The following is a 25,527-nucleotide window of genomic DNA, read 5'->3' on the forward strand; positions in this document are numbered from 1 at the left end:
AGTGAAGTTTCTCACTGATATAGTAGACTTCAGGTATTTTTAATGATCCTGTTAGGGATTTGATCAATTATTATAAAAATTAGGCCTTGAAATGCAGGGTTTTTTTCCAAAAAATATATCTTTTTTTTTTTAAAGATTTGTTTATTTATTTAATTTCCCCCCTCCCCCGGTTGTCTGTTCTCTGTGTCTATTTGCTGCATCTTGTTTCTTTGTCCGCTTCTGTTGTCAGCGGCACGGGAAGTGTGGGCGGCGCCATTCCTGGGCAGGCTGCACTTTCTTTCGCGCTGGGCGGCTCTCCTTACGGGGCGCGCTCCTTGTGCGTGGGGCTCCCCTACACGGGGACACTCCTGCGTGGCAGGGCACTCCTTGCGCGCATCAGCACTGTGCATGGGCCAGCTCCACACAGGTCAAGGAGGCCCAGGGTTTGAACTGCGGACCTTCCATGTGGTAGACAGACGCCTTAACCACTGGGCCAAGTCCGTTTCCTTTTATCTTTTTTAAAAGGTAAACTTTGAGGATGATTCCCGTGGAAAATACCTGGAACTTCTGGGATACAGAAAAGAAGAACTAGCCAAGAAGGTAAACTTTTGGGAAAGTAAAATGGCTTTGCTTATGCAAATAAAACAATTTTGCGGCATATGTGTTCATGAATAAAATTCTGTTCTTATTTATCTGAAATCAATCAGTAAATGTTGAATAAGAATGTGTGCCTTGTTGCCAGAGATTTGAATATATATTATTATGTGATACTCCATGTTATACCTGGATTGAGAAGCTGCCAGGGGTTCCTTTAATGCAAACTTGATTTTAAAGAATTATGTCAGGGAAAATTGGACCTTGAAAGGTGAGATACTTGAGCTTCAACCATTGGAAGTAATACTGAGATTTTCATAGGGTTGTGCAATTTATGACCCTGGAGGGGAAAGAGAGAGGGAGACTTTTAAAGGCCATCCCAGGTAGTCCTTAAAGCTCTGACAGGTTTTCACCATAGCTGTGTTTCTGCCTTTAGCCCACAAATCCCAAACTGTGTGTTGAGGTGTCTTGGGTGCCATGGAACTTACTAGAGAACAGATTTTTTGAGAGAGAGCTACATCTGTCAAACACTACATGAACTACTACTGTTAAGTTGTCCAGATTAACTACTTAATAAGCAGAACTGTGGGCTATATTGGATACAGGCATACCTTGGAGATGTTGCAGGTTTGGTTCCAGACCACCACAGTAAAGTAAATATCACAGTAAAGCAAGTCACATGAATTTTTTGTTTCCCAGTGCATATAAAAGTTATGTTTACACAGTACTATGTCTATTAGGTGTGCAATAGCATTATGTCTTAAAAAAAAAAACAACACAACATACATACCTTAATTAAAAAATACTTTATTGCTAAAAAGTGTTAACTTTTTTTTTTAAGTTAGGCCAGTAAAAATAATTTGTTAGGGAAATAGTGGAAAGAACAGCTTGCTGAAAAATGGGAGAGAGAGACAGAAATACACACCAAGATTTAGTACAGGCCTCTCTAGCCAGAGGGAGCAGCTCTGCTTCGTGTGATTATCTTTTAAACTGTTAATTATTCCATCCCCTTGCTAATAATGAAAAGGAGATGGGCCCCAGTGGTTATTGGTTACCCCACCTGTGGTGGGAGTCAGTGGTGAGGCCTGTTTGGAATACTCAGGGCCAAGGGAAGGCCCCAGAAAGAGAAACTGGGACCTCAAGGTTAAACTCAAGGTCCTAGAGAGGTCTTGCAGCCATGTTGTCTGCTGGCCATATTGTCTGTCAGCCATGTTGTGGGTCATCTTCTCCTCCATTACTCTGTATTAACATGCCTCAACTCCCCCATCAAAGAGTTCATGTCCATATTCTTAAGGGGATGCTGAGGGGCTGTGATCATTCTTCTGTAGTTACTTCCTGCTGCTGGTTAGGGCAGTAGTCCCTACCTGGCAGGGTGTAAACCTCTGGCTATTCTATATCGCAGTTGAGGGAAGACACTGTAAGGGTCTAACACTGTGGTTGGAACTGGCTGAAATACCTGCATGACTTAATATCTTGTTTTGGAAGGCACTAACCATCATCTTACCTTCAGCAAGTTGTAATCTTTTTTGCTAGTGGAGGGTCTTGCCTTAATGTTGCCTTAATGCTGACTGATTAGGGTGATTGTTAATTGAAGGTTGGGTGGCACTGTCAATTTCTTAGGAAAAAAATGAAATTTGCTGCATTGATTGATTCTTCCTTTCACAAAAGTTTTCTCTGTAGCATTCTATGCTGATTGATAGCATTTTACCCATAGTAGAATTTCTTTCAAAATTAGAGTCAGTTCTCTCAAACCATACCACTACTTTATCAACAAAGTTGATATAATAGTCTAAATTCTTTGTTGTCATATCAACATTGTTCACAACATCTTTACCAAAAGTAGCTTTCATCTCAGGAAACTCCTTTCTTTGTTCATCCATAGGAAACAACTCCTCATCTGTTAAAACTTTTTTTTTTTTACTTTTTTTAAAAGCTTTTAAAAAGCTATTTCACTGTTCAAGTTTTATCATGACATTACAGCAATCCAGTCACATCTGTAGCCTGTACTTCTAATTCCAGTTTTCTTGCTGTTTCTGCCACATCCACAGTCATTTCCTCCACTGAAGTTTTGAACCCCTCCAAGTTATCCATGAGGATTGGAATCAACTTCTTCGAAATTCCTGTGACTGTTGCTATTTTGGCCTCCTTCCATGAATCACAATGTTTTTAATGGCATCTAGAATGGTGAATCCTTTCCAGAAGGTTTTAATTGACTTTGCCCAAATCCATTAGAGGAATCTCTGCCAATGGCAGCTTTAGCCTTATGAAACACATAATTTAAATAATAAGATTCAAAGGCAAAATTACTCCTTGATCCATGGGCTGCAGAATGGATGTTGTGTTAGTAGGTTAGAAAACAACACTAACCTCATTGTACATCAAGCTCCATTAGAGCTCTTGGGTGGCCAAGTGCATTGTTGATGAACAGTAATATTTTCAAAGAAATCTTTTTTGCTGAGCAGTAGGTCTTAATAGTGGGCTTAAAATATTCATTCAATCATGTTATAATCAGATGTACTGTCGTCCTGTTGTTTCATTTATAGAGCACAGCCTGAGTAGATTTAGCATCATTCTTAAGGTCCCTAGGATTTTCAGAATGGTAATTGAGCATTAGCTTCAACTTCAAGTCATCATCTGCATTAGCCCCTAATAAAAGAGTTACCCTGTCCTTTGAAGCTTTGAAGCCAGGTATTGACTTCTCTCTAGCATGAAAGTCTGAAGTAGCATCTTCTTCCAATAGAAGGCTGTTTTTTCTACATTGCAAATCTGTTTTTTAGTATAGTCGCCTTCATCAGTGATCTTAGCTGCATCTTCTGGATAACCTGCTACAGCTTCTACATCAGCACTTTCTGCTTCACCTTTCACTTTTATGTTATGGAGTCGGCTTCTTTCCTTAAACATCATAAACCAACTCCTGCTAGCTCCAGACTTCTGCAGCTTCCTTACCTCTTTCACTTTCATAGAATTGAAGAGGGCTATAGAGTCTTACTCTACATTAGGCTTTGGCTTAAGGGAATATTGTGGCTGGTTTGATTGTCTATCCAGACCATTAAAACTTTCTTCATATCAGCAAAAAAGGTTGTTTCACTTTCTACCCTTTTGGGTGTTTATTGGAGCAGCACTTTTAATTTTCTTTAAGAACTTTTCCTTTGTGTTCACAGCTTGCCTGACAAGAGGCTTGGCTTTTGACCTGTGTTGACTTGTGACATCTCCTCCTCACAATGCTTAACTATTTCTAGCTTTTGATTTAAAGAGACATGCAACTCTTTCTTAACTTGAACTTAGAGGCCATTGTAGGTTGTTAAGTGGTCTCATTTCAATATTGTTGTGTTTCAGGGTATAGGAAGTTTTCTGTCTTACATGAGTGTAGCTCATGGCTCCCCAAAACAGTTTCAACAGGAACATCAAACATTACTGATCAGATTACTGTAACAGAAATAATAAAACAAAAAAGTTTGAAATACTGCAAGAATGTATCTCAGAGACACAAAGTGAGCACATGCTTTTGGAAAAATGGCACCAATAGACTTGCCTGACACAGGGTTACCACAAACCATCAATTTGCTTAAAAACCTAAAAAACAACAACAAAAAACACATTATCTATGAAGCACAGAAAGTGAAGTGCAGTAAAATGAGGTATGCTTATATTTCTTTTGATCTAAGGGACCTTGAAAAAATCACTGAGTTACTAAGAACACCAAGAATGTTTTAGAACCTCTGTTTTATGTAATTCTCTGAAGTATTAATACAGGCAGGCATTGACATTAGGATTTTCATTTTAAAAAGTTAAAGATAGTAGGTACCATAAAATATTTGAAGATGTTTGTCCCTTTGAAGCTTAAAACTGGAATGGAGTATAGAAATATAACTTCTGAAAGAAAAGAAAAGCATAGAAAAATGTAAACTGAATTGGGAACATTGGTCTTAGCTTAGTTGGTCTAGCTAACAAGTGTTGTCCTTAACTAGTAGATATTTTGAAGCAGGGGCTGTTTATTGTGCTGAACCTGAATAAACAAAAGTCTAAGTGATTTGCCTAATAGTTTAACTTAATAAAAATAAAAAGTCCCCTTTAAAAATGATAACTCATTCCAGTTTTATAGTTTTCTTCTCAGAGGGGATTCTATGATTGTTATTCCACAAATGTTCACATCAACATCAACAATGGCACTAAATATATCCTGACTTGGAATGCCTTGAAAGAAATATTTTAGGTTCTTTTACTGTATAATTTGTGTTACCCCATCCTCATTCTTTGAAAATGACTAAAGTTTTCTATAGTGTTGCAGAGTCCTTGTACAGGTTGGATACTGCATATTCTATAGACAATACCATGCACACTAAAGGTTAGTGCCCCTTCGAAGTCAGATAGTTACTCCCTCAGACTTTTACATTTAGTTTTACTATCAGTCTAAACTTCTTTAATGCTATAGCACTTTTAGGTTTGCAAGCGAGTAATACGAAAGTTTTACTGAATATCTGATAGCAAATAAATGAGGAAACAGAAAATAGAGTCTGATTGTTAAAATACTTCTAATAGCACTTCTTTCCATAATGAGTATCTGAAGAAATATTTTTAAAATTAATTATAGTTACTGTGTTTAAAACAAAGTAGAAGGAAGCATGCTTGTTTTTGAGGTTAGTTTTGTGATTGAACAGCAGAGTGGGATAACATCTCAGCAGAGCAATAGAACTTCATGCAAATGGGACTAGAACTATAGAGAACCAGTTCTGCACAAATATTATTCTAGCCCTGATCTGAACTTTTGTGGATTTTTGCCAGTGAGAATGGAGTAAGAGGTGAACATTTGCTGTATGTATTGAAATAGAATTCCATTTAGTAGGTGAGTTGTTATTTTTATTTCAGATTGCTTTGGCCTTGAGCAAAGTGGATGGACCTAATGTGGTAAGAAGGCCTTTAACTATATCCACATTCTAAAATTTTTGTTTAGACCATAACATATAAGAAAATGTAATTTAAGAAATGTGTTTTTTTTAATTGCCTCATGGTGTAAAAATACATGATGGCTCTGTATTTTTAAAAGTTAATAATTGTTATTTTAAAATAGTGTAAGTTTAGCTGGTGTAGAGCCTTCCTTTCTCTTGAAGTATTTGAATTTTGCCAAAAAAAGAAATATTAAATTAATGATTGCTCAGATAAAGTAAAGATCTTTGTTTCTGAGGGACATTTGGTAAGGAGAGAAAGTAATGGTGTTGGCAGCAGTTGCTCTTTGCTTTTCTTCTAGTGATGGTACTAAAATAAAATTGATCAGTGCTCCTTGTTATGATTAAACTAGTTCTGAATGTTGTTGGTTGGGTCTTTTGTCTTCCTTGTTCACTGAATAACCTTTTAATGCTACGTTCTTCAACTTCCTCTGTAATTGTTTTGTGCACCAAAGGCTCTTAAAGACTCTGACCAAGTAGCACAGAGTGATGGGGAGGAGAGCTGTGCTGCTGAAGAGCAGCTCTTGGGAGAGGTACTTATTTTTTTCACTTGTAATTATATTGGACACGTGGTATTTATGTATCTCACAATTGCTTAACATTGAAATACAGAAAATTTTTTGTACTCCTTGTTCTAAAATACAGTGGGAGTATATCATTTTCTTAGAGATGTTTAGGGTAAGAATCTATTTACCTAGACTGACATAAGCATCATCTCTGAACTCTTCAGTTCTTTGACCTAGCTTCTGGATTATGCTTTAAAATTAACAGTTCATGTGAGATTGAGTTACTTGGTCAAATGAATATATCACAGTGATGAACCAAAAAGAGATTTTTGTTCAGAAATCCACATTGCATTGCATGTAGAGGTATTGTTTTTTCCTTGGCACATTAATATTTAGGACCCAGTATCAGTGGCATAGCCTTCTGAATTAGTCCTGAACTTCAAGTCCAAGAATACTATACCAAACTGGCTTGTTATAAATGTGTCCTGAGTTCTGTTTGACTTTTTTGTAAATGATTAAACAGTCCTTGAATAAAGAATTGTATCATTAATTTTTTTTCCTTTTAATTTTATTTTTAACCACTAATATATATTTCTATAATTTACTTTTCTTGCTTATTGTATTTCATCTTGGAAAATAATAAATTCTTGTTTCTCATTTTACTTTTGACTTTTTCATTGTTCTTTATGGTATGGTGATAGCCTGCCTGTGTGGAATGTATCTTATAATCTTTTACTAAGTTATAAAAATAATTCATAAAAAAGCTCATCAGTAAATTTAGACTATTACAAGATAATTATAAAAAACATTTCCTGAGAAATAGATTTGATGCATTTATTTAACAAGGGAATTAAAAGGTTAAAGTCTGACTAAAAATTTGAACTAATTTTAGAAATACCTAGAAAGAATTGTAGAATACATTAAATAAATATTATTACATGCACTTATGTACAACTAGATTAAATGTGTTATCAAATAAAGGACTGTTGAAATACGCTCATTAAGTTAATAGGTAAGAGTAATACCTGTTTAACAAAACAGTAGTCATCATTGGTTACTTTCAGAGTACTTGAAAAAATTGTACTTGAGATTAAATCTTCACTTTTAATAGTATTATTTGTTTCTCTAACACAGTAACTTATATATAGAAATCACTCAATGCATAATAAGTTGTGCATTTTTGGCCTTATGCTTATGTATATTTCACATATCATAAAAAAGGTTTATTAATTGTTTTTAGAAAGCAAATTTGAAGAATAGTGAGTTTAAAGAAAGAAAAGTATTATAAGTTTGTTAGTGAATATAATCAGATCACCAACTCTGATAGGTCATTCCTTGATGTGTCAGTTTTTAATATTGTCACTTTTTCTACTTGAGTTTAATTCCTAAATGCTTTTCTTTAATTGGGGAAAAGGAATTAGGGTTATAGTTACTCTTCTGTAATAGCTGATATTAATTATTTAAGCATTATTTATAAATGATGCTATGCTATGTTCTACCTAAAATGCCCCTAAGCTTGAATACTAGGAGCTTACATTCAGATGTATAGGTAACACAGGCACAGAGGGATAGATATTTTATCTTACACAGAGAACTTTATTTTTCTTTAAAAATGTCACTCTGATTTCTTTGATAAATATATTTTTGTCTTCTTTTGAATTATGCGTAGAAGAGAATACGTGCCAGCAAAGTGCATCGTCTTTCTTTTCTTTTAAAGAAAAATAATATTGGCTTTCTATTTAATTATTCCTACAAGTAGTTTCAGAAATTTATAATAGAACTGTACATATTTTTACCAAATCATCTTGCTGCTCCAGATGTGACTAATTTGAGAAAACACAAAATTTATAGTTAAATTTGAGTGCATTCATAGTCTGTTTATATTGCTTTTTTTAAATTTAGAGAATATTAGTTTCTGTAAGCAAACCCATGTAGATAAGACCTTACATATTTCATGCAGTGCATTACCCCTATACAAATGGGAGAAAATTGTTTAATGTTTCTAGACCAATATGGCTGTTAATTTCTGTACAGTGCCAACTGGGATACTTTTTCCAAAGTTGACAGCACAACTAAACATTTAGATTATATATATATATTAGATATATATATATATTAGATTATATATATAATATATATATATATAATATATATATATATATATAAAGACCAATAGCAGTAAATTATGCATCAATAACAGCAGCAGGTTTTCCAGGTTCGGAAGTCATCTGAACAAAATCTAGAGACATCAAGCACACTCCATTAAAACTCAATCACAATGTTACAAAAATAGTAAGCTGTCAGAATAAATATAAAACTCCTCTATTCAGCACCTATTATCTTCAGTTCTTTACCAACAAGCCTACAAACGCTATAACCATATCCAAAGAACATAAGGGAGCAAAGAAACCACATCTAATGTATTAGTATATTGCTTTTCTACTAAGGAAACCTTTTTTTTCATGACTGATTCAATGAAAACAAAAAGACTTTAAACCTAGTACATAGGAATTTTAGCTGTGTAGAAGCCAGGCTGTTTTAAAATCTAAATGTAGCATGATTTAAAAATGTATATATTGCATGTTTGTGGTCAGTCTTAATTGAGGTATCTAAGAACACAAAGATTTTTCAGTTTAAATAACTTCTACCATTAATGGATAGAAAAATTTCTTAACGTTGTTTCTGATGATCTTAGATTTTATGATTTATGTATAACAGGAATTAATACTTACGAAAGTCATATATCTTAGTGAAAACTTGGCTCTGAGAACTTTTCTGCAATAACTTGGCATGCCATCTAGTCAATAGGTGGATAATCATACATAAATTTTGTTTTGCCAATAAATTATTTCATAGTTTTATTCTGGTAAATCGCTGCCCTTTCTATCTCCTTAGAGCTTTAAAGAGGAAAAACAAGAATCTGAATTTCTACCCTCAGCTGGAGGAACATTTAATATTTCCATCAGTGGGGGTAAGTATATATTGGTTTTGATTTCTAATTTTTTAAAAATTATTTGAAAGCATAATAAATAGTCCCTTAGCTTAAGTTAGAAATGTTTTGTCACAGGTGATAGAAGGTTGAAAAAGAAGAGGTCAGTTATAATTTAGTGTATGTAATCAGTGCCTTGGAGGGGTGGTGCGTTTGACACCTAAGTGATAGTAACTGTGTAATGATCCAGTTTATGCAATCTGGAAAATGTGTTTTTTACTTGTATCTCAGCATAGTTCCATAAATCTATTCCATAAAGGGTAAGTTTGTATTAGAAATTATTCCATCACTAATATTCAGAAATCAGCAGTGTTGTTCGTGGTGTGAGTGTGTGTAAAAATTAATGTTTGTAATTTTTTAAAAAACACAAAACCTTAACTCAGGTGTATTATTTCCTTGTTGCAGATATTGATGGTTTAATCACTCAGGCTTTGCTGACTGGCAATTTTGAGAGTGCCGTTGACCTTTGCTTACATGATAATCGCATGGCTGATGCCATTATATTGGCCATAGCAGGTGGACAAGAACTCTTGGCTCGAACTCAGAAAAAATACTTTGCAAAATCCCAAAGCAAAATTACCAGGGTATGTTGTTTTTAAAATAAGCAATAACACATTTAGTTTTCTGATTATAAAATCACTAATATTCTTACAGAAAATTGAAATATAAAAAACAGTAAAAATAAAAACCTACCCATAATTCATGACCCAGCAGTAGTTTTGTTCTTTGTGATTGTAATAATTAAAAAATATTTTTTGTATTCTTAGAAATAAACTTTTGTAGAAAGTTTAGAACATAGAAAATTTTAAAGATAAAAATACCCCTGAATCTGCCATCTGATATTCTTTCATATATTTTATGAATTTTTTAGGACACTCAGGATCATATATGTGTGTGGTTTTCTTTCTTGATAATTGTTACTTACACTGTAAAATATTCCCACATCACTAAAAATCCTTATAAAAATTTTTAAATGCTGTAATATTCTTTAGTAAGGATGTATTATTTACCTTATTTTTCAATGTTAAGATAGATTCCAGTATTTTCCTAATATAGCTAACACAGTGATAAATGAACCTCCTTGTGCCTAAAAATTTGTGCAAATTTCTAAATGTTTAATTAGGCTGTTGTCCTGGTGGAGGAATTTCTGGGGCAGATAATTTGAACATTTTTACTGCTCCTGATTGATATTATTAAATTACTTCCATTAAAGTTTTATCAGTGTTCACTCCGAGTAGCACTAGTTCCTGCCAGCTCCCCAGCCTCATCTTATGTCACTCCCTTGCGTTTTACATTTTAGCCACACTGGCTGCCGTTCAGTGCTTCACATACTCAATGTTTCTTTCTGCCTCAAGACATTATATCTAGTGTTCCCTTGGCTTGGAATGCTTTTTTCTTCTTGATGAAGTTAATTCCTACTTTTCTTTCCTATCACATCTCAAATGTCTACTTGCTCAGGAAAGATTTTCTTTTATTTTTTTGCACCATGTGGATAATAGTTTACTCTGTACTTCACACTCACCCCCAGTACATTCAGTGGGTTATGACAGGATATGTAATGTCCAGCATCTGACCCTGCAATATCATTTAGGATAACTCCAAAGTGTCAAAAATGCCCCTTCATCACATCTCTTCTTCCCACTTCCTGCCCTCAGCAACTACTGTGGCCACATTCTTCCTGTCAGTGATACAATTTCTTCTATTACTAGTCAAATTAAGTTTCATAATAGAATATCAGTAAGTCCACCCTAATTCATATTTTATTCCTCCATTCTGTGGGCCCTGGGATGGTGATGTCCACTCCACGTCTTTATTGAGAGGGGGCTTAGATTCCACATGGATGATGGATACAATTCTCCTGCTTGCAGTTGTAGGCACTCTCAGTTCCCCGGTATGATGATTGACCATCTTCACCTCCCTGTTAGCTGACCTATGTAAGTCCAATGAACCAGAGAGTAGGAATTGCAACTCTTCTGAGGCTCAGGGCCCGGCTGACACATGGCCAGTCCAGAGATTCATGTCTCCTGAGTATATACCAATGCTAGCACCAACCAAATGTTCAGTAAAAGTGGCAGAAGAGGCATGTATAGAAAGGTTACATCTGAGTCCAACTCCATTACAGTCAAGGACACAAATTCCAAAGTAGGTCCCACTGACATAGTACTGAGCTCCAGAGCTATCTGCCATGACCATATCCCTGTGGGTCTCCTTAGCCCTCAGGAGAACCAGTACCTGGTGTTGTATCCATTTTGACTGTTTCTGGGGTCCTCCTGAAGAGTGCATGAGCATGATCCCTCTGATGACCTGACTTTTTTGAAGACTCTTAGCCATATAAACTCATTTGTCTCTGCCATTTCCCCCTTTTATTCAAGGTCAAAAAGCAGTTTTTAAGAGATGATCCTACATGTAGGCTGAGATATTCTGCTGGTCTGAGTTGACCCTTTTATTCAAGGTCTTTTTCTATTTATATCACTAGCTGGTGCTTGGTAGTAATATCTTGGTGCCAGGGAGGCTCATCCCTGGGAGTCATGTCCCATGGGGGAGGGTTTTCTTTTTCTTTTTTTTTTTTAGATTTATTTTATTTATTTCTCTCCCCTCCCCCCCCCACCCCGCCAGTTGTCTGTTCTCTGCGTCCATTTTGCTGCTCTTTTTGTTGTTCTTTTTGTCCACTTCTGTTGTTGTCAGTGGCACGGGAATCTGTGTTTCTTTTTTTGTTGCGTCATTTTGCTTCGTCAGCTCTCTGTGTGGGCGGCGCCATTCTTTCACGCTGGGTGGCTCTCCTTACAGGGTGCACTCCTTGCGCGTGGGATTCCCCTACGTGGGGAACACCCCTGCGTGGCACAGCACTCCTTGCGTGCATCAGCACTGCGCGTGGGCCAGCTCCACACGGGTCAAGGAGGCCCGGGGTTTGAACCGCGGACCTCCCATGTGGTAGACAGATGCCCTATCCACAGGGCCAAGTCCGCTTTCCAGGGAAGGTTTTTTTGATCCATCAAGTCAGGTCACATATTTCTGTTAAATGTTCTGATGGCACGCTTTTCCTTCTCAGCACTAAATTATGTTTGTATAATTTTTTTTTTGAGGAAAAGTAATACCATCTGTTATGTCACTTGATTCAAGGATAAAGTTCCTTTTGCTGTTGCTATAGTCTTCATGAAATACTACAAATAGTAGGTCTGAAAGATATTATTGATTAGTCACAGTTAATTTTTATTCATATACAAAAGTCATTTAATTCTCCCTTTGTTTTCTTTCCTTTCCTAAGCTTATCACTGCAGTGGTGATGAAGAACTGGAAAGAGATTGTTGAATCTTGTGACCTTAAAAATTGGAGAGAAGCTTTAGCTGCGGTATTAACTTATGCTAAACCAGATGAATTTTCAGCCCTTTGTGGTAAGAAAATTAGCTCTATATTTAACTGTTACATATATAGCATGGTATATTTTAAATTAATAGCAAATTTTGTAATAAATTTTTGTTAAGTTCTTGTAGACTAATCACATGTAAGGAAAAGCTATCATGAGAATTTTTTTCCTCGGATTTATTAAATACTTTTCCATTCCTACTTAATTTTTTTTTAGAATAATGTTTAAAGATACGGTTTCAGACAGCCAGAATAGAATTTTGCCCCTACACTTACTAGCTATATATTGCCTAGGAAAAATTACTTTCTAAGCCTCATTTTACTCATCTGTAAAATGGGGCATAATCCTTAATGTTAATTAATGAAGAAACCTGAGCCTAGTTCCACTCCAATTATTCATTAGCACCCTGATGTAATAAAAGTACTAGAATTTCTGCAGTTTCGGGGGCCACAAGGCCACTGACAACCTTTGCTTACACAAATAACCTTTTCTCTTTGGGAAAAAAAGGGGGAGCATAAATAGCTTTCATTTACTTATATGTTAGCTATGATAAAAATAATAATCATAACATTTGAGTAGAGACTACCATTAAAAGCCATCACTGAACTGATTGCTAAAGATTAAATATTTATTATTTGCAAGAAAGGGAATTTTTTTTTGGGGGGGGAGGCGGTTTTTTTGTTGTTTGGCTTGTTTGTTTGTTTGTTTTGAGCTACTAGGGCTTGAACCCAGGCCCTCGAATGCGGGAAGCCGGCTCTCAATCACTGAGTCACATCGGCTCTCCTGAGTAGGTTTTTTCGTGTTTGTTTTTTGTTTTTGTTTTGAGGGGGCATCAGGGACCAAACCTGGGGCCCCTTCATGTGGGAAGCAGGTATTCAACTGCTTGAGCCATATCCACTCACCAAGAAAGGGAGTTTTAAGGCTGCCTGTATGAGAACAGATAACCATTTGCTTGCCTGAAAGTATTACAAGGATATGAAAATTGTAAGATAATAATTGTACTACAAATAATTTACACTAGACCTAGCTGCCATCCATGAGTTTAATCCAAGTATGTCATATTTCAGTTTGCTGTTTACAAAAGCATCTGATTGGTAGAATGGAATTAAATGTTCATTAAGGTTTTTCCTTACATGTTGTTACCATTATTGTTCTAATATAATTATATTGGAAATATAGTAATTATATTAGAATATTAGTTAATGGAAATCACATAGAATCTTGTGAAATAGTTTATTATATATGATTTGTCACCTACTTCCATTTATTTAGCAAATATTTCTGAGCGTTTACAATATATGGCAGAGTGATTTTATTTTTCCCTGTTACTCATTGGTTGTGAAATTTAACTTCTACTTCTGAAAATATTATTCTGCTCATCACTTATATATAGATTGTTTTGAGTATAATCTTATTTTGTTTTCCTCTTGATCTCTAGATCTTTTGGGAGCTAGGCTTGAAAGTGAAGGTGATAACCTCCTGCAGACTCAGGCATGTCTCTGCTATATTTGTGCAGGGAATGTAGAGAAACTGGTTGCATGTTGGACTAAAGCTCAAGATGGAAGCAACCCCTTGTCCCTTCAGGTTAGTTTCTTTGACACAAAAGGGCTTAATTTTTAGTGTTGCCTTTTACCCTACTTAATAACAAGTTATGTTCTAGAAGTTGTTTAGCTGGATATTTATATGTATTTATTGCTATAGTTGGAGGATCAAAGTTAGAAATGATGGGATAGTAAAATGGGGATATAGTTTGTTGGGGGAGGTGGTTGCAAGAGTACTGAAAACAGTCCTAGGTCTATCTCTTTGCCCTTCTGCTTCTCTTGTTGCCTCCAGTGACTCTGCCTGCATTAGGGCAAAGGAAGACGTAATGTGGGGTAAGGAATAGGAAGCGTCCCATCCCCAGTACTGAGAGAGAATCTGCATGAGTAAAAGAAAATGAAAGGAAAAAGTAAATGGAATTTCATTTAGCGCCAATACTTACTCAAGAGAAGAAGCAGAATATGTGGAGACTACTCTCAGGCACTAAGTGACTGTATATTTAGATTTTTTTCCCCCTTAACATTTAATCAGCAAAGCCTCATAATATTTCAGTATAATTTTTTCTCTCTGGAAAGTGATTTTCTCAGTAAAGTTATTGCTTTAAAGTCCACTCTATTAAAACTGAAAATTGAGTGCTTCTGAAGAAAAAAACACTAGTTTCACAGTTCTGTATTTGTGTACGTGTGAAGAGTAGACAGGTAGGATATTCTTCTGCCATCTCCCTGAAGCACAGCTCCTGTTTGTTGAGAGAATTGATATGGAAGAACAGCACGAGAAATTTCAGGTTATAATAATAGGCTCATTTGTAGGTCATGTGCCCCTGTGGATCAGTAGTAATATTTTTGTAGTATAGACAATGTAATATTTTCACTCACCTGTACCTGCTGGAACCCAGTTGTTGCCATTAGACATCTTCCTGTCACTTGGTTCAAATGCATATTTGCCTGTTTTAGGTCACAGGACAGGTATCTGGCAGTTTAAGGATATCTAGGATAGGATAAGGTTGTAACCTATGCTTTATCGATGAGTAAGAGACCCTCTCCCTCCTTACTTGTTTTTTAACTATGTAAATGGTGGCCACTGTACTTTTAATAGGTTTTAAAAGTTTTAGTAACTCTTCTCTTTATCTTTTCCTGCTTTCTGTCTTACACACATGGTTTCTGTATCTTTTTACTCTCACTTCTTTTTTCATTTAGGATCTAATTGAGAAAGTTATTATCCTGCGAAAAGCTATACAACTTACCCAGACCACAGACGCTAATACTGTAGGGGTTCTTTTAGCTGAGAAGATGAGTCAGTATGCAAATTTATTGGCAGCCCAGGGAAGTATTGCTGCAGCCTTGGCTTTTCTTCCTGAAAACACCAACCAGGTAATTAGAATTGACGATTTTTCTTCTTTCTTTTACTTTATGAGTAATTGTGAGTCCAGTACATAGCACTCAGTTTTAGGCAAAAACATTGCTAGTATATGGAATGTTTTAGAGCAGTTGCATTTCTATCACTTTACTGTAGGCGAATGTTACTGAAGTGTTCTCAAGGATCATTTTAGCTATACTCAAACTGCATTGGAAGTCCAGTGTGGTAGATCCCTGCATATAAAGTGCATAGTATTTTAGGAAAATAAATGGTAAAAAAGTAAGTTTTTTGTTTCTTAAACCAAATGCAGAGTCTGTATTTAAGGTTCTTTATAGGAATAATTTATGTAAAGCTATAAATATTCATGCTTAATTGAACAAATGTATGTTTGTTGCATGGTGTGATTTTTAAATTTCTGTTTGTGCCAGCCCAGATATCAGCAAAGTGCATCCTTTATGCTATTTCGAATTGCTAGTGTCTTTGTCAAGTTTATTTTTTAAATTGTTCAAGGCAGAAGGAACTACATTACATTCCTAATTTATTGTATTTACTTGGTGTACAATGAAACTCAGGCCTTTTCATTTCAATTCAGTTCAACAAATGGCTGGTATACAGTCATGAATACACGTTATATAGAGATGAGCACAACTGCCAAAATCCTTGCCCTCAGGGAGCTTTTGGACTCAGAATGACAATAGACAACTAAACATGGGAATTCCAAAAGTGTGATAAGTACTGTGATAGAGGTAGTGGTGCTATGGGAGCACAAAAGTGGGGAACCTAACCCTAATGTCATATATGTGGGAATTAGGGTAAGATTTGAAGAACGAGTAAGATATTTTTATCTGGTCATTGTAGATTGTGTCTGATAAGAGCTTGACTTTTTAAAAATCTCTATATATTTTTTAAGATTTATTTACTTTATGTATTTATTTTATTTTATTTTTTTGTGGTGTCTGAGATTTTTGCTGCTTTATTTATTTTTAAGATTTATTATTTATTTCTCTCCCCTTATCCCCACCCCTGCCAGTTGTCTGCTCTCTGTGTCCATTTGCTGTGTGTTCTTCTTGTATACTTGTCAGTGACACCAGGAATCTGCGTCTCTTTTTGTTGCGTCATCTTGCTGCATCACCTCTCCATGTGTGTGGTGCCACCCTGGGCAGGATGCACTTTTTTCACACTGGGCGGCTCTCCTTACGGGGTGCACTCCTTGTGTGTAGGGCTCCCCTATGCGGGGGACACCCCTGTGTGGCAGGGCACTGCTTGTGCGCATCAGCACTGCACGTGGACCAGCTCCACACAGGTCAGGAGGCCCTGGGTTTGAACCCTAGACCTCCCATGTAGTAGGCGGACGCTCTATCCGTTGAGCCAAATCCGCTTCCCTGTATTTATTTTAAATTACCCCACACTCCCCAGTTGTTCTCTCCTCTGCCTGCTCATTGTTTGCTTACCTTCTCCAGGAGGCCCTAGGAACCAAATCTGTGACCTCCCACATGGGAGGCAAGTGCCCAACAGCCTGAGCTACATCCCCCCCACGGACAGCAGTGTCTGCTGGCTTGTGACATCTACTTATTTAGGCATACGCTCATTGTGGCGGGGTGTGGTGTGTGGCTCATTGCCACTGGGTGAGACAGCTAACTGGTTGAGACAGGTGTGGGCACCTAGCTCATTGCATTGGGTGTGGGCATTTACTTGTCTTCTTTAGGAGGCACTGGGACCCAAATCTGGAACCTCCCACGTAGTAGGTGTGCGCCCACCTGGTTGAGCCACTTTTGCTTCCCATGATGGAGCTTGATTTTGAGCCTTACAGATATTTTCTTATTTCTGTATTTTTGTCATTAGCTTTATTCTGTTTTTGAAGGACTTTTCTTGTCAGTTGTTTTTAGTGTTTTGTCTGTTCTAGAGAATTGTCAATAAATTAATTTTTTTAATAAAACCTATCTACATACATGCTCCAGGACTATGAAGGTATAATTCTCTAGTTGGTTTTATATAAACTTTGTTGGTTAAGTCCAGCTCATATCTTCCTAAATTGTTAATAAGGATATTGTATAGCTTAAAAACAGTCTTTTTTTTTTTTATGGTGGCTTTAGCATAATCATTTTGTTAGATTTTTTATTTAATAAAACTTTGTTATTATATTGAGATATAAGACCCTTAATACCATAGTCTAAGACTTTAAGACTTTCTAACCCTTATAACCACATAGATTTTTCTGTGCATTGCACTTCAGGCTTTTCTCTGGACTTTTAAAGAACCGTGTTTTTGCAAAAAGTGTAATTTTGATGTCACTTTTTCAGTTTCTCCCAATAAACCTTTGACATTCTCTGGGGAATATGTTGTGATACTTTTTAAATATTATTATAGCATATATTCTCTATCAAGGCAGTAAAGTATACCTAAAAAGTTTAAATGCCTGTCTGAACTTTTTAATTTATTGAAGTATATCACTCATACATAAACATACATAAACAATAAGTGTATAGTAATAGTTGTGAACTTAAAAAACATACATGCATAACATCATGCAGGACTCTCATACCTTACCCTACCACCAATAGCTTGCATTATTGTTAAACATTTTTAACTAATGATTAGAGAGTATTGTCAAAATATTACTACTAACCAAAGTATTTTCCCACAACCAACCATATTATTATTTTTATATCATTTATATACGAACATACATAAACAGTAAATGTATAGTAAATGCTGCAAACTTACAAAACAAACATGCATAACATATTACAGGGGTCCCATACATCAACCCTCCACCAACACCTTGCATTGTCTTGAGATGTTTGTTACAAATTATTAAAGAATATTGTCAAAATCTTATTAATTATAGTCCTTATCTTACATTTGGTGTATTTTTTCCCCCAAACCACCCTATTATTATTTTTCAAATATATTTTTATGACAGAAGTTGTAAGCTTATAAAACAATCATGCACATTTGCAGAATTCCCAAACAACACCCCTCTATCAATACACCACACTGTAGTGGAACATTTGTTACAGATAATATCATCTGATTGTTACCATGTCCATAGTGTACATTTGGCACGCATTTTCCATACTGCCACATTATCAACACAGTACATCTTTGGCATAGATGCAAGAATATTATATTATTACTGCCAGCCACAGTTCATAGGTCGCTCCAGTTGTATTTTTCCCATGCTTCTTCACGTTCCCACCACCCTGCAATAGTGATGTACATTTGTTCAAGAGTGTTAAAGGACACTCTTGTATCTGTACCATCAACCACAATTCTCATCCACCTCTTGGTTTACCGTGCTATTCGGTTCCTAGATTATTCTCTAGCATTCTGTCAATTGGGATTTCTATACCTAGACTACTATTTTCAGCCACATCCCCATTTATAAACTAACTGCGACTACTGTGTGTTGCCATCTACTCTATAAATTTCCACACTTTTACAGTAAAGCTAATTAAAACTTCTACACACATTAAACATCAGTAGTCCATCTCAGTCCTCCTCTTATCTCCTTTAAGAATCCACCACCTACCACCAGGGCTTGAAGATATTTTCCTACAATTTCTTCTAGAAGCTTTACGGTTCTTTTATATTTAGGTTTTTTTTTTCATTTTGAGTTAATTTTTGGATAAGGTATGAGATAGGGGTCCTCTTTCCTTCTTTTGGCTGTGGATATCCAATTCTTTCAGCACCATTTGTTGAATGCACTGTTCTGCCCGAGCTGTGTGGTTTTGACAGGCTAGTCAAAAATCACTTGACCATTATGTGAGGGTCTGTTTCTGAACCATCAGTTTGGTTCCATTGGTCTTTGTGTCTGTGTTTATGCCAGTACTATGCTGTTTTTATCACTCTAGCTAGGTAATATGATTTAAAGTCTGGAGATGAGAGTTTGTTTTTCCTTTTTAAATGTTTCTGCCTATCAGGACCCCTTACCCTTCTAAATAAGTTTGATCGTTGTTTTCTCAATTAAAAAAAAATGCTGGTGGATTTTTTATTGGGATTGCATTGAATCTTTTTTTTTTTAAGATTTTTTAAAAAAATTTCTTTCGCCTTCCCCGCCCCCAGTTTTCTGCTCTCTGTGTCCATTTGCCGTGTGTTCTTCTGTGACCACTTCTATCCTTATCAGCAGCACCAGGAATCTGTGTTTCTTTTTGTTGTGTCATCTTGTTGTATCAGCTCTCTGTGTGTGCAGCGCCATTCTTGGGCAGGCTGTACTTTCTTTTGCACTGGGCGGCTCTCCTTAACAGGGCGCACTCCTTGCATGTGGGGTTCCCCTACGCGGGGGACACCCCTGCGTGGCACGGCACTCCTTGCGCGCATCAGCACTGCGCATGGGCCAGCTCCACAGGGGTCAGGGAGGCCCAGGGTTTGAACCGTGGACCTCCCATGTGGTAGGCGGACGCCCTATCCATTGGGCCAAGTCTGCTTCCCTGCATTGAATCTTTATATCAATTTGAGTACAATTGACATCTTAATGATATTCTTCCAATCCATGAGCATGGAATGTTCTTCCAGTTATTTAGGCCTTTTTAAATTTCTTTTCTAACATTGAGTTGCAGTTTTCTGAGTACAAGTGCTTTACATCATTGGTTAAGTTTATTCTTGACTATTTGAGTTTTATCTGTAGTATTTTATTCTCATCAATCTTGATACTTTGTTATTTTTATTGATATAATCTTCATTTCTAGACTTTCTTCCAAGCCTCTCTCTCCTGTTTTATCTTTTCAGGCTCCAGCATACCCTTTAGTATTTCCTGAAAATCTGGTCTCTTGGTTAGAAACTCTCTCAGTTTCTGTTTATCTGTGAATATTCTAAACTCACCCTTATTTTTTAAGACAATTTGGCAGATATGATTCTTGGCTGGAAGTTTTTCTCTTGCAGTATCTTTAATATATCATACCACTGTCTTTTGCCTCCATGGTTTCTGGTGGGAAATCAGCATTTAATCTTATTTAGTATTCCTTATATGTTTTGCATGGCTTTTCTCTTGCTGCTCTCAGAATTCTCTCTTTGTCTTTGGCATTTGACATTTTGATTAGTATGTGTCTCAGAGTTGGCTGTTTGAATTTTTTCTCAAGGGAGTACGTTGTGCTTCTTTGACATGGATACTATGTCCTTCAATAGGGTTGGGAAATTTTCTGCCATTGTTTCTTCAAATATTCCTTCTTCCTCTTTCCCCTTCTCTTTTCCTTCTGGGACACTCATGACTCATATGTTTGCACACCTTTTGCTATCATTTAGTTCCCTGAGACCTTGTTCAATTTTTTCCATCTTCATCTGTTCTTTTGTATGTTCACTTTCAGAGGCCATTTCTTCAAACTCACCAATCCTTTCTTCTGCCTCCTCATATCTGCTATTATATGATTCCAATTTTTTAAAAAATTTCATTTATTGTGACTTTCATTCCCCTAAGATCTGCTATTTTTCTATGTATGCTTTCAAATTCTTCTTTGTACTCATCCAGTGTCATCTTAATATCCTTAATCTCTTTAGCCATCTCATTGAATTTATTGAGGAGATTGTTTAAACATCTATGATTAGTTGTCTCAACTCCTTTATGTCATCTGGAGGCTTATCTTGTTCCTTTAATTGGGCCATAGCTTCCTCTTTCTTGGTGTGGATTGTAATTTTTTATTGGTGACTTGACATCTGGCTTAATAAAATATTTATTCTGGGTGCAGTTTTCTCTTTAGTTAGGGCTTCCTGCCCTTTCTCCCTTGCTGGTTGTGCAGTAGGAGCCAAGAATGTAGTTCATACTATAAGCTGTGGAGGCTCAAGTTGGCCTCATTGCCCCAGGGACCAGTGAAGCTTCTCCCAACATTCTCCTTTGCCAGGGGCAGGACAGAGTCACAGCTGTGTGGAATAATCCAAGTCATGCAAGCCTAGACTGTAGTTGCCCAGAGAGACTGATGAAGCTTCATGCCCCTTTTTCCCCTGCCTGGGGCAGGGATGAAGCTGCAGGTGTTGGCAGCAATCTACGCAGTGCGGGTCCAAGATGATCGCACTTACCCTGGTAGACTTAGAATTATTCAGTCTGTGCTAGCCGAATGTACCTGCAGTTACCTGGATATGCTGGTGCAGCGCACCCCAGCCTCCTCCTGCCAGAGGCCAGGCTGAAGCCTAAGCTAGGGCTGCAGGCTGATCTGGGTGAAAGAAACCAGTTCCTACTGTCACTGATTTTCAGTCTACCAGGTATCCCATCATGCTGGGGATGGAGTCAAAATGGTGGCTACTGGCCTCTTTCCTACCTGTATAGGGTCAAACTTTAGCTGTTTTGGGGATTATACTTTAGCCTGCCGAATTTACTCATTAGCAGCTGAAGTTGTGCCCAGCTGTCTCTTCCTCCCCTGTTTTAGGGAAGTGGAGTTTTCAGTTCCAGCCATGGAACTGCTCCCAAGGTGGCTTGTACCTCCAGTGGAGGATGGGCACTGGCCTCTGTGGCATGGAGTGCTGTACTTAACGAATCTTCTCTGCAGATGAGCAGTTTCCTACTTCCATTCCTTCAAGAATGTTTCAGGATGCTCTTCTGGTCTCCTGGAGCACCAAACAGGTGCTTCAGCTAGCTCCAGATAGCTTTGGGTATATACTAACTACCCTGTAGCAGGAGCTGACTCTAGGAGTTCCTTACTCCACCACCATCTTGCTGGGTTTTCCTTTGAACATCTAATGAATTTGTAGGATTGAATAATTTTTAAAGATACGAACATCAATTCATAGTGAAACAGTTTAACACATTGCTTTGGTTGCTGCTGTTTGATGCCTAGAACATGTGTATGGTCAACTTTTACTTACTGTAGTTATAAATTATTATAAAACTGTGTAAGTGACAATGAGTTGGACATCTTACTCTAATATATTTTAAACATCTCTTTTATTAAATTTTATCTCTCTTTCTAGATCACCATTTTCTTCCATCACTATCTTTAGCAGTTGCTTCTATTTTAAGTGCCTTTTTTTGCCATACAAGAAAACTACTTTTGTGTTTTGGGAGCATTACTCAACCACAAGAAAACAACTGAAGAGCAGTAGTGATGAGTGACTGCCAAATGACATTGATATTGGATACTAACCGTGTGGTTGGCATAATCCAAATCCCGGCCTCAGTTAAATTACAAATTACTGTAGGTCACGGTCTTTGAGGTCAGCCTTGAATATTAGAAACCATGAATACCAAATCCACATGCCAGGACTCTTGCATAATACATATACATGAACAAAAAGTTGTGTTTTTTTAAGATTTTTTTTTTTTTAATTTCTCTTCCCCACCCCCTGCCAGTTGTCTGCTCTCTGTGTCCATTCACTGTGTGTTTTTTCTGTGACCGCTCCTATCCTTATCAGTGGCACTGGGAATTTGTGTTTCTTTTTGTTGCATCATCTTGTTGTGTCAGCTCTCTGTGTATGTGGCGCCATTCCTGGGCAGGCTGCTCCTTCTTTCGCACTGGGTGGCTCCTTCTTACGGGGCGCACTCCCTGTGCGTGGGGCTCCCCTACATGGGGGACACCCCTGCGTGGCAGGGCACTTCCCGCCTGCATCAGCACTGCTCATGGGCCAGCTCCACACAGGTCGAGGAGACCCAGGGTTTGAACTGAAGACCTCCCATGTGGTAGGCAGACACCCTGTCCACTGGGCCAAGTCTGCCTCCCAGGAGTTTCTTGAATGATCAGTTTACTTTAAGAAAATCAACATCCTGTCATATAGTTAGGAGAACTGTAACAATTTGCTTTGTTTTCTTCCATTTCTTCTTTATAGCCAAATATCATGCAGCTTCGCGACAGACTTTGTAGAGCACAAGGACAACCTGTAACAGGACAGGAAACACCTAAAATTCCTTACGAAAGACAGCAGCTGCCCAAGAGCAGGCCTGGACCAACTGTTGGCCATACACAGATGTCAAGAGTTCCGACTCAACAATATTATCCCCATGTGAGTGACATGGTTCAGATGAAGTGGTAACATTCATGTATTTCTATTTAAATTGATGGTTTTTTAGTTTGTTGGGCAAGAGATCTTCTCTTGTGTGGTAAAACTAGAGTGCGAAGTGTTTTAGTAGTTGTACTTTCTAGGCTTTTTATTTTATTAGAGAAATTGTGGGTTACAGAATGGTTATACATAAATTACAGGATTCCCTTATATCATCCTATTATTAACATCTTGCATTAGTATGGAACATTTGTTACAACTGATGAAAACACATTTTTATAATTGTGCTATTAACTATAGTCCATCATTTAACACGTTTAGGTTTCATTGTGATGTGCAGTTACATGCACTTTTAAAAATTCATTTTTATTCTAGTACCATGTATACAACCTAAAATTTCTCCATTACTTTGTAGATTCTTGAAAGTAATATTTATTCTCTCCCTTTTGAAATTTTCCCTTTAATGTGGTCAAGCAAATTATATCTTGGATATAAATTAATTTTAAACTAAGGAGATTTCTTCTTATTTCTGCGTTACTTAAATTTCCCTTACATGTGTACATCTAACATCTATTATGTACTTGAAACTTCTACTATTTGGTTCATCTGCTGGGCTGTAAGTAAAGTAGCAGTAACAACCTTGTGGGTGATTTGGTTAATTTTATGAAATATTTTTAGAGATTAGTATTTTTTTAGTATTTTTTTCTGAATCATTGGTCTAGGTTTACTGTGTCTTCTGTCTCAGCACAATAAAAGGTATCCAGAAAACTTTTATCTTGCATGGGAAATGAAATCATGGATTCTCCAGGCCAACCTTTGCTGTTTCCCTCTAGTTCAGTACATCATGTTTCTCCATTCAAATATGTGATTGTATTAGCCTTTTCCATATGAAAGAATTCTTATTTAAATTTTTTTCAAAGTTAAAAAAAAAAGAAAAGGTATCCAGAGACTAAACATTTCTTTTAACCAACTTCAATGTTAGAGTAATAGTAAATGACCTAAGGTTTATGGAATTATAGGCCATAGGGAATATAAAAAATGCAGGTCATAGCAAGAAGAAATAAAGAGGATATTGATACTTATTGTATCAATGTTAACAGATATTTTCTTTAGTCTTTTTAAATTCTTAGTTTCTGCCATGGTTTTGTAAGATAATTTTGTAAGTGTCTTTGGAGGAAATTGGAGAGTTTTCCTCTGAGCTAATAGTACCTTTAGACTTCTTTTAAAACCATGATTTAAAAAAAAAAAAAAACATTTTCCCAGTTATAAAAGTACATATATTTATTGTACATAACTAAGAAAATATAAACAAATAGAAGAAAAAGAAAATTACCACCCAGAAATACTTGTTAGCATTTTATCATGTGCTCTTCTCAGTTTTTATCCCTATATATATATAAAATCTTCAAAATATTTTGTGTTGGTTTTTATCTTTATGGATTCAGAGCTTTGAAAATTAAGACCCTTTTTAAAAATCAAATTTAGTGAATTGTGTGTGTAAGTGCCTGCCCCTATTGGAGAAATTAGTGCAGTATCTTTCAGTGTATTAAATTACCAAAAGTTTAGTAACATAAAATATGGTCTCTTATTGTCTTTTACTACTTCATTTTTTCATAAATGGTAAATAGTCCTGATTGATAACAAAGTTAGCAGGTACTTTGCTTATTTTAAAATGGAACAAATTGCTGATGGGATTGACAGATTTTTCACAATTAGTTGTAACAAAAATAAATATAGAATTATGAAAACCAAAAAAATCAGTTCATGCCCTTTTGTCTATTGTACTTTTAATTAGTCTTAATCAGCACAGATTATATTTATTCATAACTTAATTATCTAGAGTACTCTCTGATTTTTTTCACTCATTTGAGAAATACTTATTAAAAGCATTCTGCTAGTACCTGGCAATTTTCTCAGTTTTGGGGGTACATTGATGAACAAAACAGACTAAATTACCCATCATGGAGCTTATGCTAGACTTAAGTCTATGACGTAGGTTGGGCAGGTAGCATCACGGATAGGAATATTGATAAGCAGAGGGGTCAAGTGACCAACCAGAGCTTTAAGACATGAGCTTGAATACCTCAGTGTTGTGTTGCTGGTTAATGACCAAGTTGGGGCTGCATTACACCACAGTGTTTTCAAGGTACTTGAGCAAGGCATTCTCTACATTGAAAGAAGAGAATATTTAGTCTTCCTGTGCTTGGGTTTTAGCTGTCTTTCTGGAAAAGGTAAAAATTTTAAAAGGTTTTTCTTCTTGGACTTACTAATCTCATAAACAAAAGAAAACATAGCTGAATCATACATTAAGTGGAGATTTTCTTGATTAAAGTTTAT

General features: G+C 36.5%; 1 protein-coding gene across 50 annotated transcripts in view; it reads left to right on the forward strand.

The window, feature by feature from the left end:
- SEC31A (SEC31 homolog A, COPII coat complex component) overlaps window positions 1-25,527 on the forward strand; it is a 106,346-nt gene that overhangs the window by 54,729 nt on the left and 26,090 nt on the right. For 23 of the 50 annotated variants that reach the window (XM_004472648.5, XM_004472651.5, XM_004472654.5 and 20 more), the window contains 9 exons: window positions 505-579; window positions 5,440-5,478; window positions 5,972-6,049; window positions 8,918-8,993; window positions 9,417-9,595; window positions 12,277-12,403; window positions 13,814-13,959; window positions 15,111-15,284; window positions 23,020-23,193. In XM_004472648.5, the coding sequence (XP_004472705.1) occupies window positions 505-579; window positions 5,440-5,478; window positions 5,972-6,049; window positions 8,918-8,993; window positions 9,417-9,595; window positions 12,277-12,403; window positions 13,814-13,959; window positions 15,111-15,284; window positions 23,020-23,193 (1,068 nt within the window). The remainder of the gene's footprint in view (window positions 1-504; window positions 580-5,439; window positions 5,479-5,971; window positions 6,050-8,917; window positions 8,994-9,416; window positions 9,596-12,276; window positions 12,404-13,813; window positions 13,960-15,110; window positions 15,285-23,019; window positions 23,194-25,527) is intronic. The other 27 variants (XM_058296415.2, XM_058296464.2, XM_058296434.2 and 24 more) reach the window with 2 other exon arrangements.

This window comes from Dasypus novemcinctus, chromosome 1 (genome assembly GCF_030445035.2).
Source record: "Dasypus novemcinctus isolate mDasNov1 chromosome 1, mDasNov1.1.hap2, whole genome shotgun sequence".
Taxonomy (NCBI): Eukaryota; Metazoa; Chordata; class Mammalia; order Cingulata; family Dasypodidae; genus Dasypus; species Dasypus novemcinctus.